At 41.6% G+C, this 21,539-nt stretch overlaps 1 protein-coding gene across 2 annotated transcripts in view; it reads right to left on the bottom strand.

Annotated features, from left to right (window-relative positions):
* LOC103534410 (amine oxidase [flavin-containing] B) overlaps nucleotides 1-20,411 on the bottom strand; it is a 52,152-nt gene extending 31,741 nt beyond the window's left edge. The window contains exons 1-2 of one of the 2 annotated variants that reach the window (XM_030451426.1): nucleotides 20,258-20,411; nucleotides 648-742 (exon numbers count right to left, since the gene is read on the bottom strand). In XM_030451426.1, coding sequence (XP_030307286.1) covers nucleotides 648-742; nucleotides 20,258-20,303 — 141 coding nt within the window. In that variant the 5' untranslated portion in view covers nucleotides 20,304-20,411. The remainder of the gene's footprint in view (nucleotides 1-647; nucleotides 743-20,257) is intronic. The other variant, XM_030451419.1, reaches the window with a different exon arrangement.
* Nucleotides 20,412-21,539: the final 1,128 nt, after the last annotated feature.

Genomic DNA, 21,539 nt, shown 5'->3' with positions numbered 1-21,539 from the left:
GTCAGGCATCTCATATCAGTTCAAAACAGACTGTATTAGGAAGCAGCACAGGTAAACTTTTCTAATGAGCAGAGTGGAAGGGGGTCTCCCAGTCCAGTTGGGCAGAAGGTAAAAAAGTGAAAGGAGACATGCTGGTTCTAGTTTCCAGTCACTCCTGTCTTTCCTCTACCCAACATCACTGTTACGGTTCAGCTCAAGGCTCTTCATGGCATGGTTGGCCTTATATTGGTTTTTTTCATAGAGATTTCTCCCATTTCTCTCCTCAGGAAATTATTATGAAATGTAGATAATCATGTTCTACTTCCCATAGGAAAGGATTGATAACTCCAGAGCCTGCAGATCACATAGAACTCTTCTGTCTCCACCATCATGCCCATCCTACCCTACTCTTGCTAGGACAATATCAGGAATTTCCCATCTGACAGTACTCTCTAAATTTTCCCTCAAGTAGGTGCTCTAGCAAGAAAGATAAATACATTTATGTACACTATTCATATTGCATATGTATATTATACATATATACATATACATGCACTGTATATGTGTATATGCACTGTATATGCACTGTATATGTGTATAATTATACATATGTGTAGTATATACTATATGTACATATAATTAGTATAAGTGGGTTTGGAGATAATTACCCTTACAGTGAAAGTTCTTCCACCAACCCTGTCATTAGCTTCCAGCAACACCACGTTCAAGCCTGACTCAGTCAGCAGTTTGGCTGCTGAGAGACCTAAAAGACAAAAAGAAAACCAGTTGAAGAATACTTCTGATCATACACACAAGATTTTCACACCTGTTCTCAAAAAAACGAACATCATCTTCTATAACCCCCCCCCCAAAAAAAAAAAAACAGGAAGAAGTTTTATTAGGACTGTCCTAAATTTCACTGTCCTGAAGCTTGTCACGAGTGCTTGCATTCCAGATCTGAGTATTTTAAAGTATATTAGCCAAGGACCCACCCTGTCAGGTCACAGGTTTCTTCTACTAAAGAGCAAGTGGTCTGACTGCAGAAGAGACAGAATCTTGTGTCTTTGTGTGAGGCAACAAAAATAAAAATATGGGTAAATGTACACAAAAACACTGTGTCATTCTTCATCCATTTTCTTAACACGCTTATTTCGAACTTGCAATTCTTAAAGCTGAGACACCAAAAGAAGGAACACCGGGAATACAGGGGGGAACATCTCATTTCAGTTCTGATGCCATAAATCCTCATAACTGCAGAAGAAAATATTAGCATCAAGCCCTATAGCAAGAGTCCCAAGCCACTGTGGGAACAAAGGGAACCAGAAAGGCTGCATAACACAGAGGGAATGCAGCCTGCGACTGCTCAGCTGCTTAAGATTATGCCTGCCTTTTGCTTCATCACACAAACTGAGATTTGTAAGAACTGAGGTCCTTACTTTAGCCACATGTGAGTGGGATGACAGGAGTTATATTCCAGAGGGTTGTGTCACCCTCTTGAACCAACAGGATGCATTGAATTAAGTTGAGCTATAAGCCACACTCATACATCATAATTTATCTATCCTTTCTGGCTCTCTGCCTTACTAATCAGTTTTCTCTCTGTGGCCTAGTACAGATAGTTTATGAGAAGGAGTCATCCAAGCATATTGTTCCAAGCAGAAGGCTGCCACAGAAGACATAGCAAAAGCTCTAGCCAGAAAAACAGAAGCTAAACCAAAGCTAGGGTGGCCTGACTGAACAATAATGAAGAAAATATAACAGCCCTGGACAGAGAAAGAATACAAATGAGAGACATTAAATGTACTACAGAATAACCTGGTGGCTCAGGAGCAGGCAAATCTGGTTCTGCTCCCTACACTGCAGTGAACCTGCTGCACTGTGCTGGGTAAATCAGTTAAGCTCTTTGTTTTCCCATCTGTAAAAAGGTGACAATGGTGTAGACCCATCTATCTAAAATATTTGTAATTTTCTAAAGAAAAGCAGCATATGTTTCTATTTAAAGACAGTAGTGTCCTGCTTCTATTTCTACCTTCACGGGCTTATTTATCTTGGGTTTTCACATAAATGCTAGTGAGAAAACCCGTAATGACACTGATAAAGGTCTTTCTGTACTTCCTTATTGAGGAAATTATATTGCAAAAACATCTGTCTGGATCAGTGAGCTGGACTACACTCACAAATATTTCAGGATTCCAAGGAAGAACAAAATACAGAAAATAGTCATGGTATGTAAACACAGGCCATCCCTTCAAACAACTGGCAAAAAGAGATTGGCTCCTGATGGAGAAATAAGCAACAGAATGCCTAAATAAAATAAATGTAGCTTTCCCAATTACAGAGGGAAAAAAAAAAAAGGCAAATATTTCATCAGTTGGGATAGGATCAATATAGCAGTTCTTAAAAATTTACAGAACCAATACATCATCTGAAGGCTGTTATCACTGCAGGTTTCTGTTGGCTTATAATGCTAATACTGACTGATCAATTAATCAATTCACAATATTCAATTACCAACACCAGTTAAGGAATACAAGATCTGTGTATCTAATGAGCATGCACTTTAGTACAGCTGGGAAAAAAGGCAGTTTATTTCCAAGACCTGACTAGACAGAGAAGCTCTTTAGACTTAACCGAAACACAGACAGCTCATAGTGGTCATCCCAGATGCCACTTCTGTGTTTCCTTATGAACCTTTCATCTCCTTTATTACCTACCAACTGCCTGTTCCCTATTATTTACTCTGGGACAGGTGCCACCTTTTTTTTTCCCCCCCTATACATTCACAGATGTACCTGTTAGAAGTGGGTAACACTTTTTCCTGATGCAAACACAGAAAATCAAACCAGTGGTGAGGGGAGGATTGAGCTCATTAATAACATGCTGCTCCATGCTCCTCCAGCAGATAAGATATTTGTAGATGCAGGGATGTATCTTTTGGGCTTCACTCTACAGTGAAAGGTGTGGCCTATAGGGTTGCCAAACTAAGCACCACCTGATCACTTAATCCCTTTTAAGGTCTGGTGGTCCATCCCCCTCTCTCACCGACTTGACAGCTCTCTTCTGGTTCAAAGTTTGCTGGAGAAATTAGGCAGATCACTGCTGACAAAGGTGGGGAACACATCCAATCTCTACCTCCTCCTCTCCCTCGTTACAAAAGTGAAAGAAGGGAGAAAGGTGCAAGAAGTGAAAGCAGAGGCTCAGCAGGGTCAGATGGCATCGCAAAGGTCTCACAGCATGCACACTACAGAGTAAGGCAAGACATCACAGATACCACATTACACTGCAATATTGACAAGTGGGAATGTTGCTGGTTTTAGTATCTCCATGTTTGGAATCACAGAAGTCCAGTATCACCCCATACCTGTACACTGGAACTGTACACGAGACCCCAGATGGGCTCTTGGACTGCTCCTATAATAAAAGCAAGTGGACTGGATGTTGCTGAGGGAGATGTCTGAGCCAAAGTGTTACAAGGACAAGATAAGGCACCAGAAACAGCAACAAAACCATCTTAAAATGGAAATGAATACTAGCACATGAATACTGACTGGGGCACCAGGTTTGTTCTTCAGAAGCAAAGAACTGTTGCAGGAAACTCTTATAAACCATAACCTCTTTTCTGGGCAAGAGTCAGGGTGGGTTCTCTGTGCTTAAAACACCAAATGCCACCAAGAGAGCATGCACAAAGTCTGTGAAACAAAGCCTGAGAAAATCTATCACATGTGATGGAAGATATCTTGAGAAGTTTAACCCTTAACAAGTTTCACAGTTCAGCACTGCCTCTGGTTTCTCACATTCATGCATATCACTAGCAAAGAGCAGATCTTTAAAACTGCCCCTCTTTCTCACAAGAGGGAGAAACAGCTGCATTAAAACATAAAATTCACTCAAAAATGTGATGGCTGATGCTATTATTCTGATTTCGTGCATAATGTTTCATCACCTAGTGGTACCTTCTCCTCCTTTCAAGCACTACGTAAACAGAATCAGCCCCAAATTGCAATATGCCACTTGTGCCACCACTTCATGCAGGACAATAACTGGGTCCAGTTTCCACTGCAGGTCAGCTTTCTTCAAGGGGCAACAGGGAGACAGATATAAATATAGGGTAGAAAATGCCCTGTTAAGCAGCAGTTCTGCTCAGAGAACTGATAGACAGATAATTAATGCAAACAACAAAGAAGGAAAGATGACAGGTCTTATTCGAAGCCCTAGACTGAAAATACCATTGTGCTTAGAGGATGTTTAAACAGGCATGCCTTCATCCGTTACCATAGCAACCTGGTACCCAACTGCAGCCACTCAAAGATACCAGCAAGAGATTGCCTCCCCCAGAATTTCATAATGCAAGTTCAAGCCATGAAAATAATTTCTCCACCATGCAGCACTCAGCATGCACAAGGGTCTCACTCAAATGTAATAATCACAATAGAAATTATTTCATCTTCAGTTCCAACTTTTTTTCCTGTTTGAGATCTCTGTACCTGCTAAACATTTTCAGCTGCACCCTTTGAATAAACAGCTTCATTAAAACCTCACTTCCATTCCTGACATTGTTTTCTTATGTTAAAAAAACAACTAATTAATTTAGGGTTTTTTTAAGAGAAAATCCTAAATTTCTTTGCTAGGGCAGAATCAAAACTTGCATTTGGATTGACAAAAAAAAATATTTTAAAATAATTTTTTTAAAAAAATGATTGAAATTATGTAACACCAGTCTGATTCTGCCTGGAATCTGCAAATTTACTGCAATACCCTTTTACTCTAGCATTCTCACAAAAATTTCATTGGAAAAGACACAACTGGAAGTTGTATCTCTGATAACTTCCCTAAGTGATCTCTGAGTCTTCTTCCATTCTGTTTTGGTTTTTTTTTTATAGCATACCTTTGTCATATACTGGACAGCTAGACAACAAATACACAACAGGCAAGTCCATCAGCAAGATTTTATTTCTCCCTCAGGCTAAACTGAGTTCCCTTGCAGTGCACAAGGGACAGGGCAAGTAAAGTGGAGGGGGACAGATTATAAAGCTGTAAAGAAAGCTTCTTTCTGGAGGGATCGCAACATTTCTTGACACACCTTCTCTGTATTATGGCTATTTATTAATATATTACACCATGTTTATTATCTCCCTTCTGAGAAAAAAACGTTTTATTCTCTCATATGATTATTAAAATAATCTGAAAATTCTGAATTTAAATTAGTGTAGGGAGCAAAGAAAATCCCTCAAAGGCAATTGAATTAATTCAATAGTTTCTAAGAGGGCTGTCAAAATTTTGATTACTTTATAACCTTAAACTTGTCTCTCCAGCCAAGTCGACCAGAAAGAAAGGCTGCTATCATACTTGTGCTGTACTTACTTGCAGATCGTACTGCAAAACTCCCTTCTCACACATGGATTTCCTCAGTTTCAACACATTTGCTGATACTCCTCTTTATCTATCTTAACACCAAAGTTCACAAAGTACTGCCCAGGGGAGTTTTAACATTTGTAACAGATTACAGACACTTGTGACTTGCATACAAGCATCAGCTGTACATGTAGATTAGAAACATCCAACACTTGAAACAGGGAAGGGGTTGATTTTTCCCTTTGTTGTTCCTCCACAATTTAGACACAGATGTGTGAACAAGCTCTACAAGGGCTCGGGTAACTGCTGACAGCTTTCCCCCTCGAAATCATGTGTTCGAGCAGAGGCTAACACCAGGTTTTCCCCCTCTATTTGCAGGCACAGGAGCTGCATGCCAAGTCACCCTCCCGGCAGCCAGTGAGAGCTGGAACGTGTCTGCAGGAGAAGTGGCTGCTGTAACAAACCTTGTAAACAGAGCCAAAACTGATGAGTTTCTTGAGGACTTTTTCCTTGCTCTCAGGCTGTTCAGCCAGATCTGTATCACTGTCTGAAGATGTCAGGTACCAGATGCTCCTTTACGCAGAGCCAGAGGGCAGAGCAGCCCAGAGAGTCTGAGCCTGCCCACGCCTGATGAGCTCCAGAGCAGCAAACAAACGCAGCACAAAGCCTGGCATGAGGATCTGTCACAAAATGCACCTTGGAAACAGCATACTTTTAGCCTGCAGAACAAGCCCAGGGGTGAATGGAGAACTTGTGGGATGTAAATGTCTTATTTCACAAGACTGACAGCAAGAAAAGGAAACACACCATAATGTATTATACATAAACAAGGAAGAGTTGAGTTCAGGGTCACTAAGGTAAACAGATTCAAGCATTTATTAACATAATGATTCAAAAATATTGGTCCGACTACCTCTGTCCATGGACATTTAACAACTTGAAGATGTTATTTTTAGAAATCTCAAGAATTATATTCTTCTTGCTCTTGACTCTACGTCTCATTCTGAGCAGACAAAACTGATGAGCCTCACAAAAATCATGAAACCTGAAATAGCTGAAACATTACAAAAAAACTTCACATCTGTCAAACCTACAACAAGTTATAAAACTGGCACTTACGTGAGATCACAATGGGAGCACATCTTCCCTGTCTACTAGTGTCTGCATATAGTAACCCTTGCCTAACAATGTCCAATTCTCCATTTCTCAAACATACACAAAATGCACAGGGTAAATTAATGAATCTGACCAAAACTGCTGCACTGTACCCAATGAAACAAAATCCACTTGCCTTACCAGCACAGAACATTTGAGGAGAACCCTTCTGTTAATGGTCAAAACAACTGCTGCACTTGACCTAGTGTAATAGGAAGAAACACAAAGGAATATGCCCCAAGCAGGTGAGGTAAATTTGAGAGGATGCAGAAAAACACTCCTTTGACCTGTAATAGCCTCTGGGTAAGTTCCTAGCATCTAAAAATTAGATCAGTTAATGAGAGAATCTTATTTGTGTTGCTTAGAGCTAGTTAGTCTAAAGGTCAAATAAAAAGCCTCCTTGTTTATAGTTAGGGTTCTGCGACCTCCTTTGAAGAGATGTCCAAAAAATATCCTGTAAGTTCAGTGCCATTAGTGGGATACAGTTTGCACTACAGATGCAATACTGAAGTGATGGAGGGCAGAAGCAGAGAAAAGGCATGTACTTATCTGCAGCTAAGCAGCCATTTTGCCCCAGTGGGCTTTCTCCTACAAATCTTCCACAGTTTCTTTATTGCATTACTGTGTTAGAAACTGCAATTTAATAGCGTTGTTTTCATTTGTGTTGACTGCTCTAATGAACACAATCCAATTACTGCTCTGCCACCGAGGGACTGAACCCAGCACTGGTCACCTTTACTTGTGTCACTCATCATTAGCCAGCCAAAACTGGTTTAATTGAAATAATGGCTTGAGAAAACAATGCCTAGAAGGCATGATAGATAAGGACTGTCAGCAAAAAAAAAAAAAAAAAAAACTAAAACAAAAGAGTAAAGCAAACATTAGCCCAGGATCTAGGTGAATTAAGGTGACACAGGTATTTTTTAAACTTCCCTCACATTATGGAGAGGTTGAGTGATTTTGGTCCTGTGAAGAATACTGCCCCTTTATAAAGTCAAGGGACATATTTAGAATTGTAATGAGAGCACTACAACAGAGATAGCTAAGAGAATACTACCTGAAACTCCATTCTCATCAGTGTGTGCTATCAAAAAATGGTGAGCATGAACAGTAGTCAGTTTTCCTCCTTCATTGCTTTCTTAGTCCTCTAAAGACTAAGACATAGCAGCATGACATAAACGCAGCATCCATATTGCTCTAAGTGTTGTCTTAGGGTCAACAGTTCTCAAAATAAAAGGGCTACAAGGACAATGAGGTACTGCAACCTGACAGTCCCTTTTATTAACTTAGTTCTTCATCAACAGCCATGTGCTTTCAGGGTGAAGGTAACATTTTAACTCCTCTAATCTGGGCCATGTTTACAAAGGTACTTCAGACACCTATCACAGAATCATAGAATTGGCTGGATGGAAGGGACCTCAGAGATCATTAAGTCCAACCCTTGATCCACTACTGCTGCACTTACCAGACCATGGCACTGAGTGCCACATCCAGTCTCTTTTTAAATATCTCCAGGGACAGAGAATTCCACTACTTCCCTGGGCAGCCCATTCCAATGCCTGATCACCCTCCCCGTAAAGAAATTCTTTCTAATATCCAACCTAAACTTCCCCTGGCACAACTTAAGACCATGCCCTCTTGTCTTGTTGAAAGTCGTCTGGCAAAAGAGCCCAACCCCCACCTGGCTACACCCTTCTTTCAGGGAGTTGTAGAGAGCGATGAGGTCTCCCCTGAGCCTCCTTCAGGCTGAACAGCCCCAGCTCTCTCAGCCTCTCCTCATAGGGTCTGTGCTCGAGTCCCTTCACCAGCCTGGTTGCCCTCCTTTGGACCTGCTCCAGGACCTCGATATCCTTCCTGAACTGAGGGGCCCAGAACTGGACACAGTACTCGAGGTGTGGCCTCACCAGCGCTGAGTACAGGGGCAGAATCCCTTCCTTGGACCTGCTGGCGACGCTGTTCCTGATACAGGCCAGGATGCCATTGGCCTTCCTGGCCACCTGGGCACACTGCTGGCTCATGTTCAGCTTCCTGTCAATCCAAACTCCAAGGTCCCTTTCTGCCTGGCTGCTCTCCAGCCACTCTGTCCCCAGCCTGGAGCTCCCCATGGGGTTGTTGCGGCCAAAGTTCAGGACCCGGCACTTGGCCTTGTTGAACCTCATCCCATTGGAATCAGCCCAACTCTCCAGTCTGTTCAGGTCCCTCTGCAGAGCCCTCCTGCCTTCCAGCTGATCCACACTTCCCCCCATCTTAGTGTCATCTGCAAATTTGCTGATGATAATCTGATAATCTAAAACCTGATTCAATCTTATGGAAGAAAGATACAAAGATTATCGTTTAGAACCTAAAAACGTGGTAAGAGCTGGAGCTCTGTAATTTTGCAGTCCTGGGTATTCTGAATGATTCACCACCACACGCTGAACAGTATCAGTGAAAGGTATCAAAGCAACTCTTTTTTGACCTCAGTATTTTGATCATGAAGGGAGATATTCTCTCTCCCTAAGGTGTACCACTGTGCAGTAATGGATGCCATTAAAATGAATACCACTCACCTGCAATATTAGAGAATTTAAAAAGTAATAAAGGAATAAAATTACAGTTTCAGAAATCCCAAAGAGGAAAAAAAGACATTACCAATCTGCTTAAAATGTACATTTACTTAAAATATTTGTACAACGCACATAACATTCCTGCCTAGGATATGGCACTCTACGAGCAAATGTAATTTATTTCTGTTAGCATTTCATTGTCTAGCCAAAGTAATGAGTTTTTCTGCCTGAGAGCTGGTTCTGTAACCTCATCACTGAGGTCAGCAGGAGCGTCTCCATGAGTTTATGCTACTTTATGTGAGCATAAATTCTAGTCTCAACTTTCTGTGATCTCTTCTCCCTGCCAGTGCTCCTAGATGATTCACCCACGGTGCAGAGAACAGTATATATTTATAAAAAAAACATTAAGAACATCTAGCCTACACTTGTCCCCGGCATCACACCTTGTTAGGAGATGTAGAGCCCTGCTAGTTATGAGTGAGATGAGCCAAGTGCTGCTGTCTTCAGCTCAAGCCCTGCCAAAACCAACATGAAGACAGCTTGAGTGTTTGGTTGGAAACCCAGCGCCTTCAGTGCGGTGGTGCCCAGGCTCAAGCACTGAAGTCACAGCTGTTCTGCCATTGCACAGGACTTCCCTTTAGTTTCCACTGTATTTTCTTACATAGGGCATTTCCAATGAATCTTTAGATCAATGAAACTGGACACTGCAGCATTTCAAAGGATGACTATTTCTAGTATCCATCAGTATTAACCCTGTATTGTGCCCATTTTATGGATCTGTCACGTCTTACACATGGAGTGGAAAACCCAGACAATGCCAGCATCACACTTTAAAAGGAAGAGTCAGAAGTCTAGGCTCCAGTCAGGTAAAAAAATTAAAACACATTTTGCTTGTCCTCTGTTATGGCCCCAGGATACACTGATGAGTTAATTGTATTAATAGTAGTAGCAGCACTGCAGTATTAGCTCATTAGTTGTTTGGCTTAGGCCATCCCTTTCTGCTACTTTACCAACCTTGGCTGCCTCAAAACACAAGAGACACAGGGAATAAACAAAGGAGATAAAGAGAACTGAAACCCCAGGTAGCACTACAGCAAACATACCACAGCACTGGAACAAACAAAGCTCAGCACAATGAACTGGCTGAGGCACTATACAAGTAGTCTACTAAAAGCTTCTTTTCAGGCATTACTTTTATGAAGAGATATACAAGCAAATACAGCCAGATTTACTCTGAAGAAGATTTCTGCCTTCCAAACAGAGCAGTGTGTTGAAAAAAACCCAAACAAACCAAACTAAGCTACATTTGGAAAACTTGCCAAAGGACTCGATGATCTCTGAGGTCCCTTCCAACCCAGCCAATTCTATGATTCTATGATTCTATGATTATGCAGCAGTTGCCTCAAAAGAGAAATGCTTATCTGTTTTGCTAAGTCTTGCATGTTCTCAAGAAAATAATTCTTTTTTTTTAGTCCCTTGAGAAAAGTAAATGCTCAAAATACATGACTGAATAGAAGATGTGAACTTAAGTAAATAGACTATCATTACCATATTTTGACATTGAAGAGTAACAAGTGATTACCCAGCCTCCTCAGTATCTAGTGACTCAGACATCCATCTAGAGAAGGTCACTTCTCATGACAGCTTGCAAAGCCACCAGCAGAGCTACCATTCCATGGATATGCATTTTGTTTCATGTTTTCTCATCCTCAGCTAATTATCTTCACCCATTTGCACCTAATAACTGTGGGTTTTTATCAAGCATATCACAGTGTCACTTTCAAATATCTACCAAGTAGTGCCCTAGTGACTCTCTGGACATTCCTATTATCATCACAGCAAATGTATACAAGCAGGTAAGTGCACATATACATGCACATGCAGGCTAGATTCTACTAGCTTGTAAAGCTTACAAGGATTTATCTGTTTGAAAAACTGGAAAATAAAGTTGAACCTCACCCCTTCCCAGTATCTTATATAATAATTTTACATGCTAGCCAGTTCTTTGCTGATATCCTAAAAAGAGCACTTCATTTCTTGACATCATGAATTCATTTCTTCACATCTTGACAGGATAAACCATTCCCAGCTGACATACCAAAGGCTGAAAACATAGATGTCATCCAGAGAACCCCAAAAGGGAATCAGTGAACAAGCTGATTTTCAAGTCACTGTCTTCCCAGAGAACCCCAAAAGGGAATCAGTGAACAAGCTGATTTTCAAGTCACTGTCTTCCCTCCTTGCTTAAGTGCAAGTTCACGAGCCAAGCAGCACATACTAACGTATGTGTCATGAAAGAAATAATGCTACTCTCAGATTTGTGTCATTCTGATTCAATGTGCAGGAAAACAAAGGCGAAGGAAGCATAGAAAAAAAGAGAAGTGTCTAAGGTGTCAAATAAAATAATTGACACTCTTTCCTCATTTGTAGTCACTATTAAGCATAACTCATTGGTTTAACCTCTGGTCAAGTTAGCCTCATAAAAATTAACTCACATTGAAACAAAAGAAGAGTCTTGCTCCAATATTAAATGCATTCAATCAAAGATCTGTCACTCGAGCAATCAGGATGCAAGTTTATATGCAAACTATCTAGGTAATCATAACGCACAGTATGAACTTGGCTGTTTATTCAGCTGTTGCTGTATGCAGTCAATCAAACAGACTGCATTCAATGTTTTACATATGAACTGTCCCATCAGGAAAAAGACCGGCTGGCTGTAAGGCAGGAGGCTACTAATACATCTTTCCTCCCCACCCCACTCACTCTCAGCTGAGTTATATTGAAAACTGAAAAATGTGAAAAAGCTGAATATTACAAAGTAGTATTTGTAATATGAACAGGTTTCAAACTAATTAAAATTTCATGGAATTCCATAATCACCTGGAATATCAAGAATCAAACACTGGTCACAACCATCCTTGTAGCTGCAAGGTGCAAGAGGCTCCAATAAACCACAGCAGACTCTTCAGTGTTAAGCCAGTGTTTCAAAATAGCATACCTATGATTTATTTTGCCATGTATACCAGTTACCAGAAGTAGTTCATAAGGCTCAAACTTTTTGGACTGGACTACCTTTTCTTCTAGGGTAAATCTGCATATTTTGTTTCCACCCTGCCCCCACTTCTAAGCAAACACACTGTGCCCCCTACAAAAATCCTGATGCCCATCACTCCCTTAAACAGTTTCCTGCTTTCCATTCATAGCTGTTAAAGCAGCTGATGCCACTGACAGCCTTTCCCTCCTGACACTAAGCACCTGAGTCCCCTGGGGCTGTGGGTGCATGGGGACAGCAGTCCCACAAATCTGCAAGGTCTGTAAGGACATATTTCCAGCAGTGGAGGCAGCATGAAGGAGGGCAGGGAAGAGAAGAAGAGATGGGACAGAAAAAAAAAGACGGGCTGAATTCCCATGGGCAGCTTTGTCCCTGAAAATAATTCTCTCTTCCTCCTTGGAAACTGGCTCTTTTCCATAAATAACAATATTACTGTTTCTTGACTAAGTCAATGCAACTCCTCCTTTTTACTAACTTATCCAGAATTCAGGATCTCCAAAACTGAGATATTGATGCCCATTCCTCTTTTTGTTCCCTTTCAGCACTCCAGCCCCAAATATGGGTCATAAGAAAAGTCTGTGAAGCAAAAACATTTTTAAGGGACTTCACACTGACATTACTTTCAAGCAAGCTGTCTGAACAGAAAACTGACAAGACAGAAAAGGTTGCATGAAAGAAAAATTAATGGATGGGCTATATAAAAGAATACTAGACATTCATGGTTTAAATACCAATGTACTTCAGTGCACTCTCATTGACCACTGAAATCAGAAAAATATCTTTAAACAAAGGTCATACACAATTACAAAACTATTAAACACAAATCTGTGCATAAGAAAATAAAACTACTCGATTAGATCAATGATCACATTTTAACAAACCATCCCAGAAGGCAGCAAAAACCTTAATGTATAACATAACTTTACAAGAATGAAATAGGTTATCAACCCAGAAGGAAAATCATGTCAACATCAAAAATGGCTACAAAAAAATTAAACTATTGAAACTCTAACGAGATTAATACAATTTCCTCCAGAAACTGAAGCCCAGCTGCATGACAACTGATTACAGAAACCTGAGAACTTTGTAAGGGAATCAAGACACGTTCTCTGTAAGGGAAACCTGAAGGAAGGTCTTCAATCCATCATGGCATTGCTCAGCACACTTTAATAGCCACGATAAACTTTACCATTGCATCAGTGCAGTCAGTGAAGAAGCTGCTCCAGAAATGAGACTAAGCACAAAAGCAAGCTGCTCCCCTTCTGGGAAGGGGCAGTGAGAACACTGTGACTTTTAACTTTAAGTAACAGAACTGCTTAACTACAGCTGTCAGCTGTGCCACGGAGGAGGAAACTGTGCCAGTGGGAAGTGTGCCAAGATCACCCAGACTGATTACACACAGAACAGTAACTTCTGAAGAAGCAAAGCCTTCTCTGTTGACTAAATTATGCATAAGACCCGATGCATTGTCATTAGCGGCTGGGTAAAATGTGTAAATACAGTGCAAATTCCCTGCTGGTTTATGATCCTACATATTATGATCCTTCCTGCTGTAAGTTTACCTCTGGGATGAGAGCTCAAGGCTGTGTACGCCCGCATTGCTCAGGCACTTACTCTCAGGCAGTACAAACATTCCAACTTAGCTGCTTCTGCCAGGTGTCCATTTTTGGATAACATCACCTCCACTCCCTCATTAGCTGTCCTTCAGACCTTGCATACTTCTGAGGTCATGTTAGACAGCCTGAACCCACCCAGGACTCAGCCGGAGCATTGGGCTGCCCCTCACAGCCTCCGGGACTGCGGGCAACAGGGTTGGACCCAGACCCACAGCACTGTGGCAACTGGTACCTTGCTATTTGCTGGAAACCTGACACTATGGTCACTTGCTTCTGGAGGGTTGAGGGGGGGAGGAGAGGGTAAAGCACGCTGAATCATGTGTCTTTAAAATTACTCCTCTCCCTGGTGGTGCCCAGGAGTAAAATAAGCAAATCAAAATTCACAAGTACATAGCACATGATCTTTTGGCAGTCTCTTGATGCTACAAGAAAACCAAAGAAAGAAGAAAAGTAGACACAGAGATGACCTAAAGGATGCAGGTGAATGTCTGTGGTCAAGATGATCAAGTAAATTATTTTAAACTGTGTCTGCATGAAAGAAGAGGACAAATTTGAAATGCTGCATCTTTCCATGTTACTACTATCCCAAGACAGGAAATCAGCAGTGTTTACCTTAGCAAATAATGCAGAAGATCTGTAGCTGTATCCTGAATATCCAGTATCCATACTATATGGATGAAAGGAGCTTTATTTCAGGCTCTCTCTCATATGGTCTTACAGGCTGAAGACTCCCCATTAGGAGCTAGAGCTCAAAAGGTGAGCTCATGGAGCATGTCTTCCCATTTGGGCTCATGCAAAAAAGAATCCAACGCATATGTCCTGAACCTGCTCTGTAGCACACACTGTAGCCCTAAGTAGGGTCAATCAGGAGATGTGCTCAAGGTACACCCTCATTTGAACCAATACAATAATGCAGATTAATACCTACCACCACCTGTAGTGCAAGACTGGACCCTGACAAATCTAACAAACTAGGAGTACCACTGTGGGTGGTTTCCCAAGTAAGCAATTGACTGAACTTTCTTACAAAGAACTTTAACCTTCTCCTGTGCCTAATCTTGTTTATTAAAAATATGCAATTCAGCAGTACAGATAAGAAAATCCTTCAGATTTTCAGTTCACAACCCTAGCATCAACTGCTACATACAGACTTCGTTTCTCCACCAGTTATTTCCATAATAGCTTCCCAGGAAACCCTTGCATAAAGCTTTTCCATCATAACTTACCTTTTTTGCCCCTTCCACAGTGGCTCTCACATTTTGCTGAACAGACTGAATGAACTTTCCCTAATACCACCCTTTCATAATGGTTAAATAAGATCATGGAAAAGCTTTCCTTAATAACACATTAGTTTTAAGCCTCGGGAGACGAGATGGCTCCTGCAGGTAGAATGGAAAGCTACTTATCAAAACAACTCTCAGACCAATTAGGACATATCAGTCAGTGACTTACAATACTGTCCCTGCTGCCTAGGCTACCCAACTATCTCACAACATAATGCATCAGCTTTCTGTCCCGTTATTGTATATTACCAGCATTTTTGTGAAAAATATGGAAGCAGGCTCCAAATAGCTGCCTTATATTCCTTTGCAGTAGCTGTAGGAGTCATTGAATACAAAAGGAAGAACCTCACGATGGCAGACAGAGAGAGAGACAATTGAGAATGTGAATTAGAGCTTCTTCATGTCAGCTGATATGGAAATATTCTCAGGCAAAAGGAATCCAGAACATCCCAGGCAGGGTGGTATCTCTCAGAGGTATCCTCATGGTATCCCCATCCCACTCACAGATGGGTCCATTCCATTTCATTATGCAGAGCTATAGCTATTTTATCCATGCTCACATTGTGGTTTTGTTTGAGGTTTTTCCTCTCTAAATGGGCATCTAGAATAGGACTGCTATGTTTGTAATGTTCTCCAAAAAACAGTGTCTCATTTGGCAAATTATCTTTTCAAAGAAGGACTAATATATCACTGTAAATTACTACCAGGGAGCAAAAAGAAAACATCAATAAGTAAGTAGGGGAAGTTTATCTCTTGTATACTTCTCTTAAGTCCCACATTTATTTTGAAAAACAATTTTGCCATCTGCTTCAGTCTATTTTATAATAGATTAAACATCTTCAGATAACAGCCCCCAGAAGACCTGACCTGATTTTTGTTTCTTAAAGTAATTATACAGTGTATTAGATCCTCATACAAGTACAAAGTAAGACTTAAGAAGAAGAGTATAGAGCACAGTGGTATATCTATTACACAAGAATGGGTGTATATAGTATTTTGAAAATCATATTTCATTAGAAATATTTTATTTTATACTAGGCTTTTGTTCTAACCTTACAGGAATCTGACAAGTTGCTTGTGTATAAGAAAACGGCATATTTCAAGTAACATTCATTAGAAAATGGGTTTTTTCCCACATTTCAGGTGGAAAAAATCATTCAACCTCATTTTAATTGTAAAATCTGTGCATCAGTAATTTAAGAGAAGTTTTTATTAAATAGAACCCACATAACATTATATTAAAATCTGATAACTTATTTTAAAACAAACAAAAAAACCACAAAGAAGTTCCCATGGCAAAAGCAGAGACAGGAAGGCAGTTTTGAGAACTCAGAGAAAGTTTTTAAATTAAACTTCCAAACAGATTCCAAGTTTCGAACTTTAAGAAAATTCCTGCCACCAGCATCTCAATTAATTACAAAAAAAAGCAAGTTTGATATAACCCCATAGTTTTCTCATAATTGTTTCCACCCTGGTGCTTACGAAGTTTTCCAAAGAAAACAAGCTGTGAGCAAACTGAAGAAGCTGTAACAATGCAAGTTCCAGATAGATGAGGGCTGTTTATGTATTAAATATTCATCAGTGACAGACATACTACATATAGTGTGTGCTATAGCATTTTCATCTATGTATGTTTAAGTTGGAACATTTTCTTCTCAAGTATTCCTTTTTAATTTTTACCATTTCTTAACATTTCAAGAGCTTCAGGAGAAGTTTTACTCATAAAGCAAAATCTACTCTGCATTAAATCCTCCTGTTAGTCAAATTTCTTCATTGTTGTAATAACTGTATTGAAATTATCTGGAATCTTCACAGACACCACAGACCATTTTCCATTTTTTTAGACTTGCAAGAAATCAATTAAGACTAATTTTGCATATTTCATTACATAAAACTAAAATTAGCCAATTCTTTAGTTCTAGTCTTCAGTTTTCAACAAACCTGCAATAATTACCAAGATGACTGAGGGAGGGGAACATCTCCTTTATGAGGAAAGGCTGAGGGAGCTGGGTCTGCTCAACTTGGAGGAGAATGAGGGGTAACCTTGTTAATGTTTATAAATATGTAAGGGGTGAGTGCCAGGAGGACAGAGTCAAACTTTCCTCAGGGGTGAATAACAGCAGGACAAGGGGCAATGGTTATAAACTGGAGCATAGGTGGTTCCATCTAAATATAAGGAAGAATTATTTCACTGGGAGGGTGACAGAGCACTGGAAAGGCTGCCCAGGGAGGCTGCAGAATCTCCATCTGGATGTGTTCCTGTGTGACCTGCTGGAGGTGACCATGCTCTGGCAGGGGTGTTGGACTTGATGATCTTTTGAGGTCCCTTCCAACCCCTAACTTTCTATGATTCTGTGATTCTATGATAAAGGACACAGAAAGTGACTGACCAAAGGAAGTGGGATCTTCATAGAAAACATCAGCCCCTTCAGAGAACAGTGACTGTCAGGGTTGTGAAGGCCTCTGCACTGCTATTTCATTATGAGGTTTTTTCCTCTTTAAATCTGAAACTCTACTAATTAAATCTAGATTAAAGATGGGCAGAACTATTGTCAAAGAGGATCAGAGCACTGCAGATGGAGAGCTTTCATTAACATAAATAAATAAATAGAAAATACAGAGCTGAATGGCTCCTCTGCAACACATTTGTTTGCATCCTCACATCAGCACAGCAACTCTTTGTTTCTTCTGTGATTACCCTCTGTGTTTCTTCTGTGATTACCCTCTGCCTATGGCTGTAGAGGACACTCAAGGACACCTACTCTGAAGGTCACAAGAGCTTTCACAGCCACACATCGACTGATGCTTTCCTCACCTAAAGGCAGTAGCAGGAAAGTCTCAGTTGGCTGCCCCTCAGGTGGCTCAAAACCAGTGACTTTCTGAGGGAATGCACATCAAATCTGGAGCAGTGACAAACCTGGTTTCCAAGGAGCAACCCATTTTTTAAAATCATATACATTCTCCAATGGACAGAAGAGTTGTCTGCAGCAGTCTGGCACATCAGCAGGTGTTTTCAGTCACAGCAAGGAGATATAAAACCACAGTTCCATCACCTGGCTGCCGGGCCAATGATTCACAGAGAAATGTGTGCGCAGAAGACAGAGGTGAAATAGAACTGGTACACAGTAGGTAATGGAAAGTGACTGAAGCTATTGACAATGCTTAGTCAATAGCAATTTGTGTGTGTGTATATTTTTTCAGATGGTGTGCAAGTACAGGAGTAAAGTTGCTACAGCATGAAACTTGAGTGCTTTGGTGAAGATTCGGTGTGAAAGTAAGCAAATAGAAAACTAGTCCTTTCCCCATCCCCCTTGCAGCCCCTCTACCACCACTACTTGAAGCTCTCTGCTATAATCAAATAATTTAATACAACATAGCACTGCCTCTCTGTTTCAACTGCTCTTTCAGAAAAACATTATGTGGACTTTGCAAGAGTGCTGAAAATATTCCCATAGCAACCATGAAAAACAAGGGTTTATTAAAAGCTGTTACACTAACTCATGGAACAAAGGAACCAAACCTGTAGCACTGCTGCATTACAAAAACATGCCACTGGAAACGTTTTCATTTAGAAGGCATGAATAGACAGTTACCACTGCTTAATTTTTCATAATCTACTTTCACTGTGAAATGGTGTAAATTAAAAATTAGACATAACACTGTGTTCAGAAGCAACTGCAATTTACAGAAAAGTCATGGTTAATTTTTGTTAATCCCATAAACATACATGAAACATTCAATAATTATTCAGCAGTTTGACATCACAGAATTATCCCTTGGAAATAAGGCAAATTATCTTTTTCATTTCTGTGTATCATTCAAATGACATGCTGCACACATTATTATAATGGCTAAACAGACATCTAGAATTATATGTAAATAAACAATGTAAATAAACAATGGAAATTAAAAGCCATGTAAAAAAAGGATTAATCAAGTCATGCTTTGTAACACAACTTGAGTAATTTGTTTGCAGTTTGCTAAGAGATGCTACTTGGATTTGTGGACATATGCATGCTCATTATGCACTAAGGGGATGAACACACAGCACAGGAGCTATGGCACTGCCATACCTCTCAGTGCTATCAGGACAAAAGCAACTGTTTGATATGTCAACGGCACAGGGAAAAAAAAAAAAATAAAAATAAAAAAGAAAATCTATTGCACACACTCACAGATTACTTGGCAGGTGCATCTCAGACAGATGGACAACACAGAGATTTACTCTCTGTGGGTAGGCACTGGGCTCTTCTAATCAGTATTAGGTTAAAGCAGCAGGTTGCCAGCCAGTGCAAGAAGGCTCCCAGGCCCAATGCTCATTTCTGCCAGACTGCTCATGATCTCAAACCCATGAGTCCTGAATGAGAAACTAGAAACTTACTAAATAATCCAGATGACTTCTGGCATTTTTACTTCATGCTTCTACCTGCTCTAAACAGAAGGCACCCTGAGGTTTAAACTACTCATGTGTGACAAAAGGCCTCTGCCTATCACCCTTGGGCTCAACACAGAGGATGCAGTGTGTTTAGCCTTGCCTGCCCCAAACTTCCAGGGGCTCCAGTAAGAATAACACAGGTTCAGGGAATGCTGAGGCTGGACAGTAGAACAAGAAAAATAACAGTAGTAGAAATAATAATGAGGATGGTAATAATAACAATGTAATATTAAGAATAATATTAATGAGGATGGTAATGATATTATATATTAATATTACTAATAATAGTAATAGATTGTTATATCAATAACGACAAAAATATAAAAAATGTCAATATAAAAATCAACAAAATAACGAAATAAAAAAATAAGAAAAAAGTGTAAACATACCACTAAATAAAAATACTAGATAAAAACACAACTAAATGATGTATATCTAAATAAAATTAGAGATAAATAAATAAATAAGAAAAAAAAAAGAACAAAGTGAAAAAACAACAGAACACTGCCTGCACCATGTGGCACTCAGCCTGGATAAAAGGGAAGGCGCTTCGCCAGCTTCACCGAGCCGGTAGCGACGCGCTCGCACCGCAGGTTCCCGGAGCAGACCCGCGGGGGGCCGGGGAGGAGGCGAGATTCTGCACAGCTTTTTCGCCGGTACCGCCGCCTGCCCCCGGCTGGGCGCTGCGGGTCCAACCAAGCCGGGGGTGCCCCGGCTGCCGCCGCTCCACCCGACCACCGCCCGCCCAGTCTCGGCGCCTCAAGGGCTGACAGGACCCCCCGCCCCGCTCCGCGCCGCCCCCCGAACCCACCTGAGATGCCGCCCCCCGAACCCACCTGAGATGCCGCCCCCGACCACGATTACGTCGTATTTCTCGGCCATGGCACTGCCTCCGCACCTGCCCCTTGCCCGTTCTCTCCCTCCCGCTGCGGCTCCGACCCGGTTCTGGCGTACCCCGGGCGGACCTTCCCTCACCCCGCCCCGCCCGGCCCCTCTGATGGGCACCGCCTCCCGCCGCCCACTGCGAAGCCACGGGTGGGGTGGCGGCGGCGCGCCCCGTCGCGTTGCCGTCGTTGTGGAGGAGGGGTGGGCCCGCCCGGTGGTGAGGGGAGCAGGGCCCGGGTAGAGGGCTCGGTTCCTCCGACACGGTGATAGCTGAGATGGTGTCCCCAGTCGCCCACAGGGAGACCCGTACGTGTTTCTGTTTTCTCTGCTACCTCCCAGAGGGTTTGGGGAGAGGGAATGCCCCTGGCTAGGGAGTGCAGCCAGGCTCGCTGCCCTCAGCTCTCCAAAATCCATGGAAGTTTTGGAGTGTACTGGTGCACCCTCTGGCCACCTCAGGACTGCCAGAGTGGACCTGTGACTACCGAGTCTGGTGGTGTGCCCTCCAGCAGACCAGTTAGTGTGGTCTAAGCTTTCCTTGAGAGCACCTCAAAGTGAGCAGCACCCTGTGTCCACCCCAGTTTGTGCCGTGCCAAGGTGGAATGCAGAAATACTCCTCCAGATCAGCCCACACACTGGGAGTGGTCTGCTGAGACCCCCAAAACAACCAGCTGGAGGAAAAAGAATTGGCTCACCAAGAGGCAGCACTCTCATCAAGTTCACCTGGAGCATTTAGTTTGGTCCCCTACCTACCCAGCAGGGATTATCATTGCTTGGGTTTCTGCTTTCCATGAGGGTGAGTCCAGGAGAATTAATTGCCTTTAGGCATGGCCAAAGTGTGCAGTTGTGTTTTGTGAGGTGTATCTACACAGACCCCATTCAGTGATCACATCAGTTATATCTGACTTTCCACACTCGGTGTAGTCAAGGCAGAAAGGACACAGCTTCAAGATCCTGTGAGCCAAAGGCACTCATTCAGTCTGTGTCATTCTCCATTTTCTGGAACTGTACATTGAAAAAAACAGGCCATGAGAGTCTGGACACCATTCCCTGTCTTCCATTATAGCTCAATTAATAGTATATAGTGTACCAAAACAGGAGCATCTGTGATGGGAATCACAAATACTGACTATGGGAGGTGCAGTCCTTCCCTTTTAGGAAGAATGGAAGGGAAGAAAAATATAGGAGTCAGGAAGCAGAAAAATAGGCCTAGATCTACTATCTGCACAGCTAATA

This window comes from Calypte anna, chromosome 1 (genome assembly GCF_003957555.1).
Source record: "Calypte anna isolate BGI_N300 chromosome 1, bCalAnn1_v1.p, whole genome shotgun sequence".
NCBI lineage: Eukaryota > Metazoa > Chordata > Aves > Apodiformes > Trochilidae > Calypte > Calypte anna.
Note: the sequence above shows the minus strand (reverse complement) of the source record. Positions and strands in the feature narration are given on the sequence as shown.